At 38.0% G+C, this 22,240-nt stretch overlaps 1 protein-coding gene across 8 annotated transcripts in view; it reads left to right on the top strand.

Moving 5' to 3' along the window:
* PIK3C2G (phosphatidylinositol-4-phosphate 3-kinase catalytic subunit type 2 gamma) overlaps positions 1-21,098 on the top strand; it is a 378,973-nt gene extending 357,875 nt beyond the window's left edge. For all 8 annotated transcript variants that reach the window (XM_057492030.1, XM_057492029.1, XM_057492032.1 and 5 more), the window contains 2 exons: positions 12,559-12,684; positions 20,028-21,098. In XM_057492030.1, the coding sequence (XP_057348013.1) occupies positions 12,559-12,684; positions 20,028-20,180 (279 nt within the window). In that variant the 3' untranslated portion in view covers positions 20,181-21,098. The remainder of the gene's footprint in view (positions 1-12,558; positions 12,685-20,027) is intronic.
* Positions 21,099-22,240: the final 1,142 nt, after the last annotated feature.

A 22,240-nucleotide genomic window follows, 5' to 3' on the forward strand; every position in this document is an offset into this window, starting at 1 on the left:
AAAGTCCTTTTAGTGTCTGATAAGTTTAAGAAATATAATTTTTAAAAACTAGTATAAATGCAGTAGTGCCTTAAAAATATTATATGTTAAAAATACATCACGTACTTGATAAAACAGTAGCATCTAATTGTCTGATATGATCTGAGAGATGGGGTAAAGTCAAAGTTTTATAAGTGGAGCTTTGATATATTGAACATAAAAAGCAGACCTCTGCACAAATAATCCTGATCAGCCACAAAACCCAATGAGGTGCATGAGAAGATCTGCTCTAGCAGAGAGACGCCTTCAAAGGCTAAGTGTTTAGGGTTAACACCTAGGGCAGACCTTGGAAAACAGACCCCAAGATACATCCACTTTACCTTGCAATGGACTTTTTATTGCTTGGTAATACAGTAAGAAATGTTGCAATAGATAAGAGAAACTACTCAGATGAAATCTTAGGAAGTTAGGGAGACATCTTGCTTTTATTTTGCATTATAAATGATTCAGCAAATAGCCTTCAAGTACTTTCAAAGAGCTAGACACTAAGAATATATAGCCATTCAGTCACTGATAACTATCTTGGCATTCACCATATGCCAAGCACTCTGTTAGATACAGGATTTCTGTAAAAAAAGGAATGCTAAGAAAGGAAGGCATAATTATGAAAGGAAAGGATACAGTAAACAGAAGCCCAGTCTCAAGTGAGGATTTCAGATTTTTGATTGACGATTCTGAAACATATTGAGAGTTCAGGAAGAAGGAAGCGAGGGTGGATGCGGGTAGTAGGGTAGTGAGCAGCCGAGAGAGCAAAACCCGAGTGGAATGTGGGGTGTGGGGAGGTGCACAACAACAAGACATGAAGACATTAAGGAATTTCCTATCTCGTTAGGAAGACAACACATATATAAAACTATTTTAAAAACATAAAAAGTGATAAATATTTAACAGAAGATGTAGAATATATAGAATTCAGAGTTATTATGAGTAACACAAATGAAGTTTAGAGGACTTCACATTATCTTCTGAGCACAGTAAAAATATTTGCCAAAATTCTAGAGTAAAGTAGCACTTCATGACTTCAATCCACCGCAGGTGACATGAGAAATGATTGTTTAGACTGAGCGTCAGACTGAGAACTCTCTGTCTCCAAGCCTTATGACTCCTCAAGCCGAAGTGTTAAGTCCTTGAGAAGGTCTGAAATGCATCCAGAGTAAAAATCCTAGGGTAAGACATTTAGAGAAGTTGGGGTTATTTAATCATTTTAACTAAAATTTAATTCACATAAGCATAAGGGCAAGGGGCAAGTTGGAAAGTATTGATGAGGAGACACCTAATGATTTATTTAATAAATTAGCTGAGATCTTTAAGGAACACAATATGCAGTCAGTAAGAAAAGAAAAATAATTTTAATAAGACATCTGCTTTGGGGGATAAAAAAGATTCTCTTAAAGACTGAAGAAATCAATCTCTGCACTTAAAGCTGCTACAGACAGACTATGCCTGATGCTCAGATCTAATGCACCTCTGATTTAAATTGAAACCTGTGCTGTTCTATTATTCTAAAAACTCCAGGATATTCAACAGCCTTGTCAAGGACACTAACTCAGAAACAGATGCCCAAACCTTTCATTGCTACATGCTTGGTGAAGGCTTGTATACAGAATAATTTTCCCCTTCCATGATTGGGAGTTTGTTCTTCAGGCATGGGGGAATCCTTGAATGTTTTCAGAAGGAAAGTGATGTGACCAAAGCAGCTTTACAAGAAGGGCAAATACAACGACAAACAGGATGAATGAGGGAAAGAAGTGGGAAGATTGGGACATAAAAAAGCAATTAAAATCCAGTATAATAAGTTAGGAAATAAAGATCTGTAGTGACAGATAAACTGGGGCAAAGGGGAAGGTATTGATCTTGGTACATACTTGGATTTGAAAATGAATTACAATGGAGAAACTAGAGAAAATAAATAGTATCATTTAATGGAATTTTAACAACTTAATAAGATCTGTCCTGGAGTGGTAAGGAAGGGTAGAAGGTATATTTTGGTCAGAGTTTATATAAGGGTGCCTAGAAGATATCCAACTGGAAATATTCACAGATCACTAGGCTGGAATCCTAAGGATGAACTAGAGAACCTTGTTTGAGAGTCATCTGTATTGGTGGTTCTCAATTGGGGTCAGTTTTGTCCCCCAGGTGGCATTTAGCAATGTCTGGACACATTTTTGATTGTTACAACTGGCAGGATAGCACTACTGGAATCTGGTAGGTAGAGAGGTCATTCAAGCATCCTCAGTGCACAGGACAGGCTCCTGTAACAAAGGATTACCTGGCTCCAAATGTCAACAGTTCCAAGATTGAGATACCCTGCTGATAAACATCATGGCTCCCTAGGGATATCTTGTCCAATCAGTTGTATCAGAAAATAACATACTCATGTTTAATTTCTTGAAAATAAAAATAGCAACAAACACTTAATTGAGTCATTCCATTTCAGGCACTATCCTCACATTACACACCTTATTTTATTTAATCTTTTAAATGCTATGAGATAGGTATCACTTTTTTCCTCATTTATCAGGTTAGGAAACTGATCTACTGAAAAGGAAATATACCTGCCCAAAGCCAAACAGCTGACAAATTTGGGGGGCCCAAATTGAAATAAAAGTCCATTTCTAGGGCTCAGAGCCAAGATGGCGGCGTGAGTAGAGCAGCGGAAATCTCCTCTGAAAACCACATATATCTATAAAAATATAACAAAGACAACTCTTCCTAGAATAAAGACCAGAGGACACAGGACAACATCCAGACCACATCCGCACCTGAAAGAACCCAGCGCCTCACGAAGGGGGTAAGATACAAGCCCCGCCCGGCGGGACCCGAGCACCCCTCACCCCAGCTCATGGCGGGAGAAGACTAGGCACAGCAGGAGGGAGAAGAAGCCCAGGACTTTTAAACACCCAGCCCCCACCATCGGGACCAGAGCGCAGACACAGTGCATGCGTGGGGTCCTGGATAATAGGGAAATAGGGCAGCAAGAACGGTGAGAGGGTACCGGAGACCTGGTGTCGGAGGACATAAGAAAAGCAGGCGGCCATTTTTTTTTTTTCTGTTTTGTTTTGGCGAGCGCTTTTTGGAAGTCTTAAAGAGACAGGGCAGGACACTTAATCCAGAGGTAGGGAATTCGGGGATCTCTGGGCACCCTAAGCCCTGGGCTGCAGGGAGCACGGAGGCCCCTTATGGAGATAAATAGCCTCCCGGCTGCTCCCCCTCCAAAGCGACTCCACCACTTTGGAGCAGCTGCCCGAGCCAGGCCACGCCCACAGCAACAGCGGAGATTAACTCCATAGCAGCCGGGCAGGAAGCAGAAGCCCTGTCTGCGCACAGCTGCGCAGCACAAGCCACTAGAGGTCACTGTTCTCCCAGGAGAGGAGGGCCACAAACCAACAAGAAAGGAAGTCCTTCCAGCCGTCACTCGTCCCAGTTCTGCAGACTATTCCTATCACCATGAAAAGGCAAAGCTACAGGCAGACAAAGATCACAGAGACAACACCAGAGAAGGAGACAGACCTAACCAGTCTTCCTGACAAAGAATTCAAAATAAGAATCATAAACATGCTGACAGAGATGCAGAGAAATACGCAAGAAAAATGGGATGAAGTCCGGAAAGAGATCACAGATGCCAGAAAGGAGATCGCAGAAATGAAACAAACTCTGGAAGGGTTTATAAGCAGAATGGATAGGATGCAAGAGGCCATTGATGGAATTGAAACCAGAGAACAGGAACGCATAGAAGCTGACATAGAGAGAGAGAAAAGGATCTCCAGGAATGAAACAATATTAAGAGAACTGTGTGACCAATCCAAAAGGAACAATATCCATATTATAGGGGTACCAGAAGAAGAAGAGAGAGGCAAAGGGATGGAAAGTATCTTGGAAGAAATAATTGCTGAAAACTTCCCCAAACTGGGGGAGGAAATAATCGAACAAACCACGGAAATACACAGAACCTCCAACAGAAAGGATCCAAGAAGGACAACACCAAGACACATAATAATTAAAATGGCAAAGATCAAGGACAAGGAAAGAGTTTCAAAGGCAGCTAGAGAGAAAAAGGTCACCTATAAAGGAAAACCCATCAGGCTAACATCAGACTTCTCGACAGAAACCCTACAGACCAGAAGAGAATGGCATGATATATCTAATGAAACAGAAGGGCCTTGAACCAAGGATACTGTATCCAGCACGACTATCATTTAAATATGATGGTGGGATTAAACAATTCCCAGACAAGCAAAAGCTGAGGGAATTTTCTTCCCGCAAACCACCTCTACAGGACATCTTACATGGACTGCTCTAGATGGGAGCACTCCTAGAAAGAGCACAGCACAAAACACCCAACATCTGAAGAATGGAGGAGGAGGAATAAGAAGGGAGAGAAGAAAAGAATCTCCAGACAGTGTATATAACAGCTCAATAAGCGAGCTAAGTTAGGCAGTAAGATACTAAAGAGGCTAACTTTGAACCTTTGGTAAGCACGAATTTAAAGCCTGCAATGGCAATAAGTACATATCTTTCAATAGTCACCCTAAATGTTAATGGACTGAATGTACCAATCAAAAGACACAGAGTAATAGAATGGATAAAAAAGCAAGACCCATCTATATGCTACTTACAAGAAACTCACCTCAAACCCAAAGACATGTACAGACTAAAAGTCAAGGGATGGAAAAACATATATCAGGCAAACAACAGTGAGAAGAAAGCAGGGGTTGCAGTACTAATATCAGACAAAATAGACTTCAAAACAAAGAAAGTAACAAGAGATAAAGAAGGACACTACATAATGATAAAGGGCTCAGTCAAACAAGAGGATATAACCATTCTAAATATATATGCACCCAACACAGGAGCACCAGCATATGTGAAACAAATACTAACAGAACTAAAGGGGGAAATAGACTGCAATGCATTCATTCTAGGAGACTTCAACACACCACTCACCCCAAAGGATAGATCCACTGGACAGAAAATAAGTAAGGACACAGAAGCACTGAACAACACAGTAGAGCAGATGGACCTAATAGACATCTACAGAACTCTACATCCAAAAGCAACAGGATACACATTCTTCTCAAGTGCACATGGAACATTCTCCAGAATAGACCACATACTAGGCCACAAAAAGAGCCTCAGTAAATTCCAAAAGATTGAAATCCTACCAACCAACTTTTCAGACCACAAAGGCATAAAACTAGAAATAAACTGTACAAAGAAAGCAAAAAGGCTCACAAACACATGGAGGCTTAACAACACGCTCCTAAATAATCAATGGATCAATAACCAAATCAAAATGGAGATCCAGCAATATATGGAAACAAATGACAACAACAACACTAAGCCCCAACTTCTGTGGGACACAGCAAAAGCAGTCTTAAGAGGAAAGTATATAGCAATCCAAGCATATTTAAAAAAGGAAGAGCAATCCCAAATGAATGGTCTAATGTCACAATTATCGAAATTGGAAAAAGAAGAACAAATGAGGCCTAAGGTCAGCAGAAGGAGGGACATAATAAACATCAGAGAAGAAATAAATAAAATTGAGAAGAATAAAACAATAGCAAAAATCAATGAAACCAAGAGCTGGTTCTTCGAGAAAATAAACAAAATAGAGAAGCACCTAGCCAGACTTATTAAGAGGAAAAGAGAGTCAACACAAATCAACAGTATCAGAAATGAGAAAGGAAAAATCACTATGGACCCCACAGAAATACAAAGAATTATTAGAGAATACTATGAAAACCTTTATGCTAACAAGCTGGGAAACCTAGGAAAAATGGACAACTTCCTAGAAAAATACAACCTTCCAAGACTGACCAGAAAGAAACAGAAAATCTAAACAGACCAATTACCAGCAACGAAATTGAAGCGGTAATAAAAAAACTACCAAAGAACAAAACCCCCAGGCCAGATGGATTTACCTCGGAATTTTATCAGACATACAGGGAAGACATAATACCCATTCTCCTTAAAGTTTTCCAAAAAATAGAGGAGGAGGGGATACTCCCAAACTCATTCTATGAAGCTAACATCACCCTAATACCAAAACCAGGCAAAGACCCCACCAAAAAAGAAAACTACAGACCAATATCCCTGATGAACGTAGATGCAAAAATACTCAACAAAATATTAGCAAACCGAATTCAAAAAGACATCAAAAGGATCATACACCATGACCAAGTGGGATTCATCCCAGGGATGCAAGGATGGTACAACATTCGAAAATCCATCAACATCATCCACCACATCAACAAAAAGAAAGACAAAAATCACATGATCATCTCCATAGATGCTGAAAAAGCATTCAACAAAATTCAACAGCCATTCATGATAAAAACTCTCAGCAAAATGGGAATAGAGGGCAAGTACCTCAACATAATAAAGGCCATCTATGAAAAACCCACAGCCAACATTATATCGAACAACGAGAAGCTGAAAGCATTTCCTCTGAGATCGGGAACTAGACAGGGATGCCCACTCTCCCCACTGTTATTTAACATAGTGCTGGAGGTCCTAGCCACGGCAATCAGACAAAACAAAAAAATACAAGGAATCCAGATTGGTAAAGAAGAAGTTAAACTGTCACTATTTGCAGATGACATGATACTGTACATAAAAAACCCTAAAGACTCCACCCCAAAACTACTAGAACTGATATCGGAATACAGCAAAGTTGCAGGATACAAAATCAACACACAGAAATCTGTGACTTTCCTATATACTAACAATGAACCAACAGAAAGAGAAATCAGGAAAACAACTACATTCACAATTGCATCAAAAAAATAAAATACCTAGGAATAAACCTAACCAAAGAAGTGAAATACTTATACTCTGAAAACTACAAGTCACTCTTAAGAGAAATTAAAGGGGACACTAACAGATGGAAACTCATCCCATGCTCGTGGCTAGGAAGAATTAGTATCGTCAAAATGGCCATCCTTCCCAAAGCAATATACAGATTTGATGCAATCCCTATGAAACTACCAGCAACATTCTTCAATGGACTGGAGCAAATAATTCAAAAATACATATGGAAACACCAAAGACCCCGAATAGCCAAAGCAATCCTGAGAAAGAAGAATAAAGTAGGGGGTATCTCACTCTCCAACTTCAAGCTCTACTATAAAGCCATAGTAATCAAGACAATTTGGTACTGGCACAAGAACCACAGACCAATGGAACAGACTAGATAATCCAGACATTAATCCATACATATATTCTCAATTAATATTTGATACAAGAGCCATGGACATACAATGGCGAAATGACAGTCTCTTCAACAGATGGAGCTGGCAAAACTGGACAGCTACATGTAGGAGAATGAAACTGGACCATTGTCTAACCCCATATACAAAAGTAAACTCAAAATGGATCAAAGACCTGAATGTAAATCATGAAACCATTAAACTCTTGGAAGAAAACATAGGCAAAAACCTCTTAGACATAAACATGAGTGACCTCTTCGTGAACATATCTCCCCGGGCAAGGAAAACAACAGCAAAAATGAACAAGTGAGACTATATTAAGCTGAAAAGCTTCTGTACAGCAAAAGACACCATCAATAGAACAAAAAGGAACTCTACAGGATGGGAGAATATATTTGAAAATGACAGATCCGATAAAGGCTTGAGGTCCAGAATATATAAAGAGCTCACAATCCTCAACAAACAAAAAAACAAATAACCCAATTAAAAAATGGGCAGAGGAACTGAACAGACAGTTCTCCAAAACAGAAATACAGATGGCCAACAGACACATGAAAAGATGCTCCACATCACTAATTATCAGAGAAATGCAAATTAAAACTACAATGAGGTATCATCTCACACCAGTAAGGATGGCTACCATCCAAAAGACAAACAACAACAAATGTTGGCGAGGCTGTGGAGAAAGGGGAACCCTCCTACACTGCTGGCGGGTATGTAAATTAGTTCAACCATTGTGGAAAGCAGTATGGAGGTACATCAAAATGCTCAAAACAGACTTACTATTTGACCCAGGAATTGCACTCCAAGGAATTTAACCTAAGAATGCAGCAATCAAGTTTGAGAAAGACCAATGCACCCCTATGTTTATCGCAGCACTATTTACAGTAGCCAAGAATTGACAGCCACCTAAATGTCCAAAGATAGATGAATGGATAAAGAAGATGTGGTACATATACACAATGAAATACTACTCAGTCATAAGAAAAGGGCAAATCCTACCATTTGCAGCAACATGGATGGAGCTGGAGGGTATTATGCTCAGTGAAACAAGCCAAGCGGAGAAAGAGAAATACCAAATGATTTCACTCATCTGTGGAGTGTAAGAACAAAGGAAAAACTGAAGGAACAAAACAGCAGCAGAATCACAGAACTCAAGATTGGACTAAAAGGTACCAAAGGGAAAGGGACTGGGGAGGATGTGTGGGTACTGAGGGATGGGGGGGGAGAAGAAGGGGGGTATTAAGATTTGCATACATGGGGGAGTGGAAGAAAGGGGAGGGCTGTACAACACAGAGAAGGCAAGTAGTGATTCTAAAACATTTTGCTATGCTGATGGACAGTGACTGTAAAGGGGTTTATAGGGGGGACCTGGTATAGGGGATAGACTAGTAAACATAATATTCATCATGTAAGTGTAGATTAATGATACCAAAAAAAAAAGGCAGTTCCTGTGTGGTAACCTCCAATGAGTTCTACACAAGGGTATAAAGGGCATATAAAAGTGTAGGCAAAGGGTCTGTTTGTGTTTATACAGAGGATCAAAGCCTAATTGGGCTACCCCGAAAATGAACTAAGATACGATATGAAAAAGAACTTCCAACATCAGCACTCTCTGGAAGACTCATGCCAGAAGATGATCATCAAAATCCCCAACAAAGTTCCACGCACTGCTACAGCTGTAGATGCACTCATCCCACCAGCTCCTGGACTTGCCATGGGAATGAAGAAGGAGATATCTAAGCTGGCCTGTGCATACAGTAAAACAACAAATTTGACTGGATCTATACTGTTGGAACTCAACCAAGAATTAGGAGAAGTGCAAATTGTAGCACTCCAAAATCTTACAACTACAGACTACTGTTAAAAGAACATATGGGATGTGAACAGTCCCCAGGAATGGGTTGTTTTAATTTGTCTGATTTCTCTCAGACTGTTCAAGTTCAGTTGGACAATATCCACCATATCATAGATAAGTTTTCACAAATGCCTAAGGTGCCTAACTGGTTTTCTTGGTTTCACTGGAGATGGCTGGTAATTACAGATATGCTTTGGTTATGTAACTATACTCCTATTATGTTAATGTGTGTGCGCAATTTAATTAGTAGTTTAAAACCTATACATGCTGAAGTTACTCTACAAGAAGATATGTCAAAGAAATAATCAATCTTCCCATGTTTTCTTCCACCTGCTACTTCTATAGCTTTTCTTCTTCCTTCCTAATTACAACCCCTAAATAGAATTCGTGCCTCATATCAAATTTACCGAGTATCATAATTCTTCCAAGTGGTAAAGATACCTCAAGACAAATGCTGGGCATAGAAGCCACAGGGCATTAATATACAAAGAAGTAAAAAGCTAACCTTTTCAAACAATAAGGCTTCTCTCTCACTTACCAACTTTACATTTCCCTTTATGGCCCCGGAAGATGACTGGTTAGCCAGAGACGGGTAAGATTCCTCAAGGGAGGAACAACCTAAGACAGGCACAGTCGCAGGGGGGCCATCAGGTGAGAAATTGGGGATCAACAGAGGTGAGGCTTAGAACCTCACCCCCCTGTTCTGAGAGAAATCTTCTGCATACGTGGATGTTTTATTGCCCTTGTCTAGCTTGGATTAACACATAGTCTACAGGCACACACCTGATCATCTACATTTGCTCTCTTACAACACTAAACTATGTTTTCTACCTTTATCTTGTATCTACCTACCACTTCAGCATTTTATTAAAAATAATAATAATAAAGAGAGAAATGTGGTATCCACATATAAATCAAGTATAAAAATCAAATGAGTATTCATATTTGAACTGACTGTTTATAGTTCAAAATGCATGAGCAAAACCGAAAGTTTCTGTGATGACTGCCCTTGTACTGTTCACCATGTAACTTATTCACTATGTGAGAATTTGTTCTCCATGTAAGAACTTGTTCGTTATGCTTCAGAAGATTGGAGACTGATGAAAATTAGGCTTGGGGTGGATTAATGATTGTGCATTGAGCATTGACTCCCCTATACAGAATTTTATTGTTGTTAACAACCATTTGATCAATAAATATGAGAGATGCCCTCACACACACACACACAAAAAAAGTACACACTTCCAATTGTAAAATAAATAAGTAACCGGGATGTAATGTATAACATAAGGAATATAATCAAAATATTGTAACAACTTGGTATGGTGATAGCTGGTACCTAGAATTATCATGTATATAAATGTTGAATCACTGTGTTGTACACCTGAAACTAATGTAATGCAATACTGTGTGTCAACTATCCTTCAATAAAAAATAATTATCTACAAAAAAAAAAAAGTCCATTTCTAGATCCATGTTCCTAACCTCTAAGTTGGAGCATACAGTGGCTATAGGTGTGGTAGCCCTTCATTCTTCTTTTACCCACACAAAAAATTCCACTCTCTCAAGTATAATAGCAATGTTTTTCTGTATCATTGAAGATTCCATTATGCCATTGACACATTTCAGAGCTTTACCTCCTGGGAAAGAGTCTCAGGTGGGGATACAGCAGGATACTTTGAACTCCATCTAAAGCAGCAGTTTTGACAGCGTCAGCATTTTCTCATAGAGGTGTGTGTGTCCAGATGTATTTTACCTAATTTGTGAGTAATAATAAAAAGCCAAATATTCCTAATGACATAATTTTTACCATGTAAATTAGAACTGAATAAAAGTTAGTCCTATAATAATATATATTATTTTCTTACTTTCCAATATGTCTTTTTTGGGAGTATGAAAGAAAGATACAAAATTAAATAGAATGACATTGGTGGTGGCATTGGATATTCACATGTAAATGTCACAGTGATTCAGAACATTAGAATATACTTGTTGAAAATTGCCATTTTAATAGTTAGAATGCATTCAACAAAATGAGTATTTACTTCCTCAGTTTTAACTTTTAAATCATCCTCTTTAAATGGAAATTATACAAACATTTCTCACTTTATCAAACTAGATATTCAAATTAGTATCATTTACTGCCCATTCGGTCAAGATCACAGAGACAGAAGCCATTTCTTTGAAGTGTGGTGCTTTCCACAAAAACAGTAGAAACAGTGAAACAGTGGACTCATTCTTAAAATATTATACTGTGGGATGGATCTAGAGGAGATCACGCTCAGTGAAATAAGTCATGCAGAGAAAGACAAATAACCCTATGATTTCACTTATTTGTGGAATATAAAAACAACTCAAAACAGAAGGAACAAAACAGCAGTAGACTCATAGACACCAAGAAGTGACTAGTGGTTACCAAGGGGGAGAGGTTGGGGCGGGTAGAGGAAGGAGGGTGAAGGGGATAAATGGGCACAATAATTCACAATCACAATATAAGTTGGTCACAGGGACAGTAGTACAGTATGGAGAATATAGTCAATGATTCTGTAACATCTTTCTATGTTGATAGATAGTACATGCACTAGAGGGGTGAGGATTTAATACGGGCAACTGTTGAACTGTGCTGTACATTTGAAACCAATACAAGATTGTATATCAATGACACTTCAATTTTTTTTTAATGTTGCATTATGAAATTCAAATATAAGGAAAGGTGGAAAAGAAGGAGGGAAGTTCTGTAGTCATAATGGGGAGGCAGAAGGGTAGTTAGGACAAACTGGGGAGAGGGGGACCAGAGATCTACCCATTTGGTACCATCGATCTACCTACCAAGCAGCAGTGTAGGCAACTTTGAGGTCTCCACAGAACACAATTTAAAAGTCACTATCCAATATATTTTAGGGTAATTTAGATAATAAATTATTTCAATTATCTTAAAAATCTTGCAAGTATATTAAAGTTGTATGTCTAATTGATATTTTAAATTCTGTTGTAAAATGTGATATTATATAATTTACATATACATACCCAATAATATGCTACCTCTTGTTTTATGTGTTAAACTTGAATTTTTTTTATTTCCAAGTGTTGTACAGTATCCCAAGGCACTTATTTCCTGTCTCTGCCTGTGGCTTATTTTCATCTCTTGGCCATTTCTGTCAAAAATGCAAATTTAGTTGTTAATATTTAAAAAACTAAAGTAAATTATATTTAATGGGCTTTTAAATGTAGTTCTCTGACATAACACTTAATTTAAGATGGCCAATTTTGCTCAAATTGTACTTTGGGATTATTTTTGAGCAATGATATATTTCTTTTGATCTCTTATTTTCTGATCAACAGAGTGACTGTAATAAATTTTGATCCTGCCTTTGGTCTGGATATTTAGTAGCTATGTATTTGTTTTCTTTGAGAGCAACACACATTAATATTTATAACCATTTTCCTTTGCAGCATCTCCCAGATGGCTCTGCGCCCACTGCACATGTTGAATTTTATCTTTTACCATATCCCAATGAAGTTCGTAGGAGGAAAACAAAATCTGTTCCAAAATGTACTGACCCCACTTACAATGAAATTGTAAGTATGATTCATCCCTGTCCAGTCGCTTTGTGTTTTTCTTACCATTTTTCAACTTAACAACCAAACATAGAAAATTTGCAGTAATTGGCAGTATTATTCCATAAAGAGAAGACAATTCTGAAAATAGCCACTGTGTGCAGATCACTGTTCTAGATGCTTTGGGACTGAAAAATACAAATACTGCTTTCAGAGCTCTTATGAATCAATTTTCAAATTGCAGCTCACCTCCAGCAAGAATGCAAGACTATCTGGCATGTGTTTCACCTACTACCATGATCCTTGACTTCCTCCTACTTATTTTCCTTACCTAAGGTCTAACCTATGTATAACAATAAGCTTCATGAAATCCCTTTTGCAAAACTGAAAAAAATAAACAAGTACCTAGTACAAATTAAAGTTAATTTATGTTATACATAGCTCTCTAATTTCTTTGTATTATATATTTTGAACAAACCAATCCCCTAATTATTTCTAAGGCAAACCCTATGGTTAATGTCCTGATTCCATCCTTTCCCATATCCTCTGTACCTTGCCCAGATATTACTTGCTTGCCTTTTTCTTAAAACTGTTTGATTCACTGGATCCTCAAAATCTTGAAAAAACAAAACAAAACAAACTCTTCAACTCAGCTTCCTAGGCATCCAATGTTTTTCCTTCCCTGTTGCCTCCAAACTTCTGCAACATCAACTCACATTTCCTGCTGTCACTTCATCTCTTCCTTTTCACCCTTTAGCCTTTGCTGTGTGGATGCTGACCTTAACTGACCGCTGCTCTATTCAAGTCCTAACTGCTCAATCCAAAGAGCCCTGAGACTCTCCTGTCCTGAAGAGTTATACAGCAGCCCTGCTGACTGCACCCTTATTCTTGACACCTCCCTTTTGCTTCTTGAGTTCTACCCTTACGTAATTCCTTTCCATCTTCTCCATCCACTTTCTCATTTTCCTTCATTGCCATTCTTCCTCTGAAAATAATGTTTTCTGGAATTCTATGATCTACTCTCATGTCCTCTTGATATATACACCCTCTCAAAATTGTCTCACATATCCACAAATGTTCATTATCACCTCTCTGTAGGTTGCACCCAAATTTATTACTCAAGCCCTGGCTTCTCTCCTAAGCTTTTGACCAGCATGTCTGCCTGATTACTGAAGAGCTATATTTGAATGTCTCCTAGGCAGTTTTAAGCCAGGCTCTCCTCATCTGTATGCCATCTCAAAAGATGTCTTCTAATGACACTGCCATCTCTCTCACATGTCCAACTAATCCCCAAGTTTTCTCAGTTCTTGTGCAGCCACCTGCCTCTTAAATCCGTCATCTCCCCTGTGTCCCATTACGATATCTTTGTTTGAGGTCCTTGTGACTTTGACTATTATGATAGCCTCCTATCTGTCTCCTAGCTTTTGTGTTTCAAAAGCATCTACCTAAGGTATCTTTCAAATACTAACCATATTATTTATTATGTCCCTGTTTAATTTTTTTCAAAGGTTCCTTGCTGCCTACTGGATAATGTCCAAAATCCTAAACATGGCATTCATAACCCTCAAAACTTGACTCAGTAATATTCCTGAGTTGTCTCTTGAACAGTATCATCCTCATATACTTTTTAAAGAAAAATTCATTCTTAGATAACTGTAGATTCACAGTCAGTTGGAAGAAATAGTAGGGAATTTAAATACCATTCAACCACTTTCTCACAATGGTAATATTTTCCATGACTGTAGGATAATATCACAATCAGGAAATTGACATTAATAAAATCCACTGACCCTATTCAGATTTCACCAGTTTTACATGGGTTCTTGTTACTGTATGCATGTGTGTGTTTAGTTCTAGGCATTCTTATCACATGTATAGATTTGTGTCACCACCACCACAGCCAAGGTACAGAACAGCTGCACTGCGAGAATTCCTGCTGTTACCCTATTATAGCCACGAGCACTTTCCTCCCTGCAACACCCCTCCACCCGTGGTAACCACTGATCTGTTCTCCATCTCTATAATTTTGTCATTTCAAATGTTACATAAAGGGAATCATATAATTGGTAATCATTTTGAGATTGGTGTGGAGGTAATGCAGTTTCCTTAACCATTAACCCGTTAAAGGATAGCTGGGTTATTTCTGAAACTGCCATACTCTTTTGTTCTGTACCATTTTCTCCCACCAGCTGTGTACAAGTGAGCCAGTTTCTCTGCATGTTTGCCCACATTTGCCGTTTGTCCTCTTTGGTGAAATGTCTCTTCATATCTTTGCTCTACTTTCTAACTGCATACTTTGCATTTTTACTGCTGAGTTTTTAGTGTTCTTTATAAGGATACTAGTCCTTTGTCAGATATGTGATTTGAAAAACTTTTCTCCTAGTCTTTAGCTTGTCTTTTCATCCTCTTCTCAGGGTTTTTCAGAGTAAAAGTTTTTAACTTTGATGTGGGCCAATTTATCAATTTTTCCTTTTATAGAATGCATATTTGGTGTCATATCTAAGAACTCGTCACCTAGCACTGAGTCCTAAAGATTTTTTCCTATATTTTTCTAAATATTTTCAACTTTTCATTTTATATTTAAGTCCATTATTCATTCTGAGTTAATTTTTTTTAAATAAAATGTGAGGTTTAGGGTGGGGTTCTTTTTTTTTCTTTCTTTTGCCTATGAATGCCGAGTCCTCGGGCTCCATTTGTTAAGAAGGCAATTCTTCCTCCATCAAATATCTTTTGCACCTTTGTCAAAAATAAGTCAGGAATATTTGTGTGCTCCCCATACCTGGTCGTAGTCTCGAGTCACATCAGACAGCTTGTCTTTCCCTGAATAGTCCCTGGGGTCCCTGTGATGGAGCTCATGCAGCCACTCACCCTCCTGCCCTTCTCTGCCAACTCTAAGGCTTGCCTCACATGCAAACTCTGAACCATTCTCTCCTCCTGGACCCTTGTACCCCACTTACCATCTTATACTTAGTCCTACATGTTTTTTAATTCTAGTATATTACAGACTTCTTGAATATGAAGAAAATGTCTTAGGTATTATTTAAAACTAGGTATTATTAAAACATGCATGGAAACTATTCAATAATTCTTGTATTCATCAATTTTCGGATGGCTTTCAATAATTCTGGGCTCTCACACATTCTTGGCCCCTTGCTTAGAAATCATTGCAATATTTTCTCCATCAGATTGGGCACCAGTTGTTCACACTTCAAATACATTTAAAACTGTTTCCAAAACAATAGTTTATAGTCTGTCCATAGCAAACTCCAATTTATACATAACTCAAGTTAGCATAAATGCAAGTTAGTAATGTGGATAAGCTGCTATTTTAATAATAACAACTATCACATAGGTAAGCATGATAGGGAAACTGACTGATGTTAGAAATCCCACTACCTTCGGCGTCTGTTTAAACACCATGAGAGAAAAAAAACAATATTTTATTTTTTCTCCCATTATGCTCTGTCTGTATCATTAACAAGAATCTTCATTTATAAGAAATGCAAAAACAAAAAAATACACCAGTTTTAACTCTGGTTTTACTTTCTCTTGCCCTCAGCTGTGATGTAGGTCCCTATCTCTGTGCCAAACCCTTCAGTTATTTCTGTGCATCCTCACCAACACCTTATAAGCTCCTTCCCAGGGAGCCCAGTAAGTAAGTGTCACATGGCATCTGTCTTGTTTCTAAGCTCTTCCCTGCTTTGCTTCGGGAGCACCGCCACCTCAGCCAGTAAGCGCGGCTGGGATCCCTCAAACTGACAAAGCCGTGCAATGTTCTGAGAAGTGGGAGAGAATGACCTTGCTCCCCTTTATATATAAATCTTTTAGAGGAATACAAAGAGGATAGATATTACTTTGCATCGCTAATGTCTCCAAAGCTTTTTATGAAACTAGTTCTTCCATTTTTATTCATAATCCTGTCTCTCCTGAGAAAGGCTGGGTCATGGACACCGCCAAGTGCCCTTTTGGTATCTGCCCTCGGCTATCAAAGCGTTGATACAGGGCCGAGCTCGTCTACTTGACACTTCCCAGAGAGGTTCTCCACAGGCTTGGCCAGCAGCGTCCCTGAAAATCCCTGGCATGTCCGCACCCCTGTGGTAGAGATGACGGGCTCGAGGTGCGGCGGGCTGGCAGCCAGAGTGCCCCCCAAACTGCCCCCCAGCCTTCAGGAAGAGCAGCTGGGATTCTGGCTCCCGTGTCGTTGCTCCTTCCATTCCACTACCTTTGGCATCTGGTTAAAAGCCATCATTTTTTAAATGATTCAGTAGAAATACTGATTCTATCTTATAACAAAATTATATTGTTATAGTCAATGTATTTCGTCCATTGTATTCCTTTCTTAGATAATATCCGATTATAATGTGTAGAGGGGAAATTAGAAAGGACAGAACAGGAACATTCTATGTGTCTTATGTATCTTGCAGAGTGTGTATGATTATCTGGAACAGAGCTAGGTACATGGTATAGCTATTGTGTAGGCAATAGCTATTGTGTTCTGAATCATCCTCTCATTTGATCTCATGAGATGATGTAAATTCTGTTTGTAAATGAAGACATTGAGGCCCTGAGGTCAAACATTTTGACCTGGGTCATGGAACTAAATTTCAAGTCCAGAACTGCTTGATTCCAAAGCTTGTATTGACCCCCTAAACAGCAGTTATCTCTCCTCTCCATTTACAGGGTTCCTGTTCACACTTGCTTTAAACTCTCTCCTTGTCCTTGCGTCCTCTTCCCACCAACACTGGACACATTTCTGTTTCCATACGATTGTTCTCCCACTGCGGTCATTAAAATACACCTTAGAATTATTTACCTGTTTCAAATAACATGTAGTGAGTGCTCAATTCTAAGTTAATAGGTATCAATTACCCTGAGCAATGATGTAATAATTTCAAGCCTACAAATTCAGTATTTGTCAGAAGGCCATGAAGACCTGGCCCAGGTCTATGGGTAAAAAGCATTACTAAATGGATTTAAAAGAGTTGTGCCTTTTTGGCTGTCTTTCTGTGAAGGCAGAACACATTTTAAATCATTTGGTGAAAAAGTCTCGGAGAACATAGCGTTCTCTAGCATAACCCACTGATTATTCATTGCACAATAAAAAGGAGTGCTTATTGTTTTAACAATGACATGGATGCAGTAAAGCAATTAAAATAGATATATATCATCTGTGATGTGCAATGATTACATGTTTATAAAACTTCCATCGCCTCTAAGAAAATAACTTTCACACAATGAAGCACAGGAAAAAAGAATTCTTTAAAGTATTATAAACTTTGGAGTTCAAATGTTTTAACCAGAAAGGTAGTTAATTCCTGAAGTTATTTCTTGAGAATTTCAGCTTGCTAAATACCTGAGAGATTCAATTCTGTCTAGAACTGTTTTCTCCAGTCAGCTAATGCAAAATACCAAGAAATAGCTGTTTTTTTTGTGTGTTTTGGTGAATCTTTTTCAGCTATAATTTATTAGTATTTAATATGTGCCAGGCTGTGTAGTAAGGCTTATATTCATTTCCTCATTTGTTCTTCCCCATAATGATAAAAGATAAATATTATTATCACCATTATGCAGATGAGAAAACATAGTTGAGAACAGATTCATGTAAATATAAATTATTGATATGTTTCTTAGGAATTTAAATTTTTAGAGCTTATTTATATAATTCACAGAGTTCTTAAGATAGACTTCTTCAAAGATGTTTTCCATTTTTCTACTTCATGTATATTAACTTTGAGCCCCTTCATCTATTTTCTCTAAAATAGATGAATTCATCTGCTGAAAGTGTTGGGGTAAGAAAATGAGGGATAGTTTGGAGAGTTCAAAATAGTCACTGAAGAGGGAAGGAAAATGCACTTTCTCTGCAGTCCTGAAAAGACATCCTGGAGAGGTGAGCAGTTCAGAGTCCACAGAGTCAGACATCATGCTGTCGTTAAAGAAAAAGAATTATCTTGATAAGGTTTTGAGATTTTTAAGGCAGCCTTAAAACCCTTTACTACCCCAGGAAAACTCAAGAAGTGAAATAGAATAATTGTAATAAGCAGTACTAAGACACTTAGAAGATAATCTCCTGCTTGGAATGGGAGTGGGAATCTAGGAAAGCAGATAGCCAGGGGCTGTCAGGTGAATTGGGGCAGACTAGATTAACATATGGCGTCTAGCATCTCTTGATTGAATTATTATTTACTTGATAAGTAAATCATTGTTCAGAGCAGCCAACAGATTGATCTTTAATGGAATTTCATTGATAATAGGCTCATAAATGGTAGGTGAATGCAATGCAGGGGATCAGAAAGCACATCCATACACATCAAATCAGTTCAAATGGTTTCCCTCTCAGGTTGTTTGTTTCTTTTCTGCGCATACAGAGAATGCTTCTTTCCACCTTGTCACTTGGCTATAAAAAGCAAGCAAGTTTGTAGCAGCGTACAAAACTCCTTTTCTAAATGTGTTCCAAGGAGTTTCCTGGCAACCACGTTACATTTATGCACAGCTCTCCCCTCTTTTCATGATGGATAACTAATTTCTTGATAGTTCTACACCTAAAGTTTCTTTAACACTGCAGGCATCTGGTGGTAATGCCTGTGACTTACTTCCTGGATACTATAAAACTTAATTGAACAGATCCCTTTTTAAAAAAGAGTAACATGGCTAGTAAGTGAAAAAGAGCAAGACACAAAATTATACATACAGCATAATTACAGCTCAGATTCTTAAAAAGTGATATATATAGAAAACAAAAGGAACATCAAAATGTTAACTATAATTATCTCCCAGTGGTAGAAATATAGATTTTTGCTTTCTTTCTTGTTCTTTTTTGTTTCATCCATATCTTAATTAATGAGCATGTATTTTAATAATTAAGAATTAAACAATTTTAAATAAAATAACCATAGAGTGATTTCTTCATATGTAGAAGGAAATATTGTTGTACTGCCTTAAATTAACATCAGGAAATCATGGGGATTGTTCTACTTTCTTCATTAGCCTTCAACAAAGAAAGATAGTTTTTAAGTTCCCATGTCACCAAACAAATACAAGGATAGTTAAAAGGTGGTGGGCATTTAAATTCCTTCCTAGAGAATATAATTTACAGTCTTATTAAATTTTGGATGGACAATTATTAATGGAATCAGAGTATACTCTAAACTTCTAAGAGAGATATCCTGTCATTAAAGTCCATTATGTTAGAAGAATCTTGAGTTTTCCAGAACTAGAATTAGAAAGAAACGATTCTAACATTAACCTATCCATTCCAAGCAACAAGATATTAGCAGCTAAATATTTTTAATTAAAAGCAATGTTTTTTTCAAAGATGCATGAAAGCATATCAATTTTATGTTTTTGTTATTTTTCTCCCTTTTCAGGTGGTATATGATGAAGTCACAGAGCTTCAGGGACGTGTTTTAATGCTTGTTGTGAAGAGCAAAACCACTTTTGTGGGAGCAATTAACATCCAACTCTGTAGTGTCCCACTCAATGAAGAAAAATGGTATCCACTAGGAAACAGTATAATTTGACCATTGTAACAAACATATGCATTATTCATTAACTACTTATATATTTTTTCACTTCTGGGGCTCTCTATCACAAGAGCAGGACATTTTTGTTGTCAAAGGTAGCATAGTGTGCTAAGGACACAAGGAAAAGAAATCTGGATCAGTCTTCTATAGCTACTTATTTTCTATCTGTATTTTATTTTCTTAGAATCTCTTCTCCATAAATAGAGCACTGAATGATTGTGTAAAATTCAGAATGTAAAATAAAAGGGCTTTTAATTTGAATTCATCTTTTAAATCAAACATGCTCAAATTTTGTTTTAATTCTGTACCTACAGTAAAAACCATTATTTTAATGCATATTCTAAGAAAAATAACCAAAGCCATCTCATCATCTAATTCAAGACCTAAGTATCTCTGTAACAGATTTTTAAAATTTGAATTACATATATATGCCTATAGGCTCACTTATAATCCTACTTATTGGGAGTATTGGTAAGCTCCAACACACTGCTATCTTATTCTCTATGAGAAAAACAAAGTATAAATGCCTGAAATCTTTAAATCCAGTTTTCTGAAGAAACTTCTTTGTAGTTTTTCACACTCTCAATACCAATTCATTATCACTGGACTTCACCCAACCAGAGACATGATCACATTTTAAACTTCATTATCGCCTAACTCTAACATCTCAAACTCTGGAATTCTCCCCTCTGAGCCAAACCTCTTCTCTCTGTACATGAAGAATGTTCCTTACTTCTGAATGTACTTTCACATTCACCATGACCTGAATAAACAGTCCCACAGAATTTCACCTGCAAAGTAACTACAAGTCCAGGCACTGCTACAATCCTTAAGAGAATCAAACAGGATATTTTTTAAAATCCATGCCATTTAAACTACTTTAAAAAAATTTGTAACCTTGCTTTATTCAATGTTTTGCTGTGTATGAATAAAAAACGTAACTTAAGCTTTTTTATACGGCCATCTACTTAACCATGGAAACATATAAAAGACTGTACATTCATTCATTGAAAGCATTTGAGTGCCTGGTATGGGCTAATGTGATCTCCCTTAAAATACATGATTATGCAAATCAAGTGGGCCACTAATGCTGCTGGGCTATTATTGTTCTGTAAGTTCCAGGCCTGTTTTTCTGCTACACAATGATTATGCACCCTTGGCTCTGTCAAAACCCCAGCTCTTCCTATCCTAATTCTCCCCCCAGCTGATGACTTTGTTTCCTATTTCATCTAGAAATTGGAATCAAAAGGCCTGCACAGATCCTGCTACCAATCTACCCACCTAGCAGATTCCATATTCCACGTTCCTACTTATCTCCACAGAAGAACTATCCCTTCTCCCACTGAAAACCAATCTTTCAATATACATTTGATCCCAGGCCTTCTTACCTATTTACAGACATTACTGGAATTCCCTTCTATTCAAAAGTATCATTTCTTGATATTCTATTGGATAATTCTCTTCAGCATACAGCCATGATGCTACATGGTTACATGATGTTATAACCACTATAAAATTCTCCTCAGCACCCCACTTCCCCTTCTGAATACTGACCCACTTCCCTACTCCTCTTGGCAGCAAAAGGCTTCAAAATTGTTGTCTTTACTACGTCTCCAGTTTCTTTTCTCACATCTTCTCTCAGGCCCATTCCAAGGACATGTTTACCCCCAACACTTCAACAAGACTGCTTTTGTCAAGGTCCTGAGGGACCTCCACTTAGCTAAATCCAAAGGCCAATTTTCAGTCGTAATCCAACCTTGCCTACCAGCAGTGTTTGACACTCTATCTTCTTCAACACTCATTCTTCACTCGGCTTCCAGGGCACCCAGCCCCTCTTGTGCATCCCTAGTGTGGCCATGGTCCCTCCTCAGTCTTCCGTGCAGGAGCACCCTCTTCTCTGCAGCCTCCAGCGCTCTAGTGTCCTGGGCCTCACTCCTGGGCCCTCTGCTCTGTCAGCCTTACCCCCTAATGATCTCGTCCATCTCGTGGCTTTAAGGATCATCTGTATGCTGGTGATTCCCAGTATTATAACTCCAGACCAGAACACTCCCAAATTC

This window comes from Manis pentadactyla, chromosome 14, assembly GCF_030020395.1.
Source record: "Manis pentadactyla isolate mManPen7 chromosome 14, mManPen7.hap1, whole genome shotgun sequence".
Taxonomy (NCBI): domain Eukaryota; kingdom Metazoa; phylum Chordata; class Mammalia; order Pholidota; family Manidae; genus Manis; species Manis pentadactyla.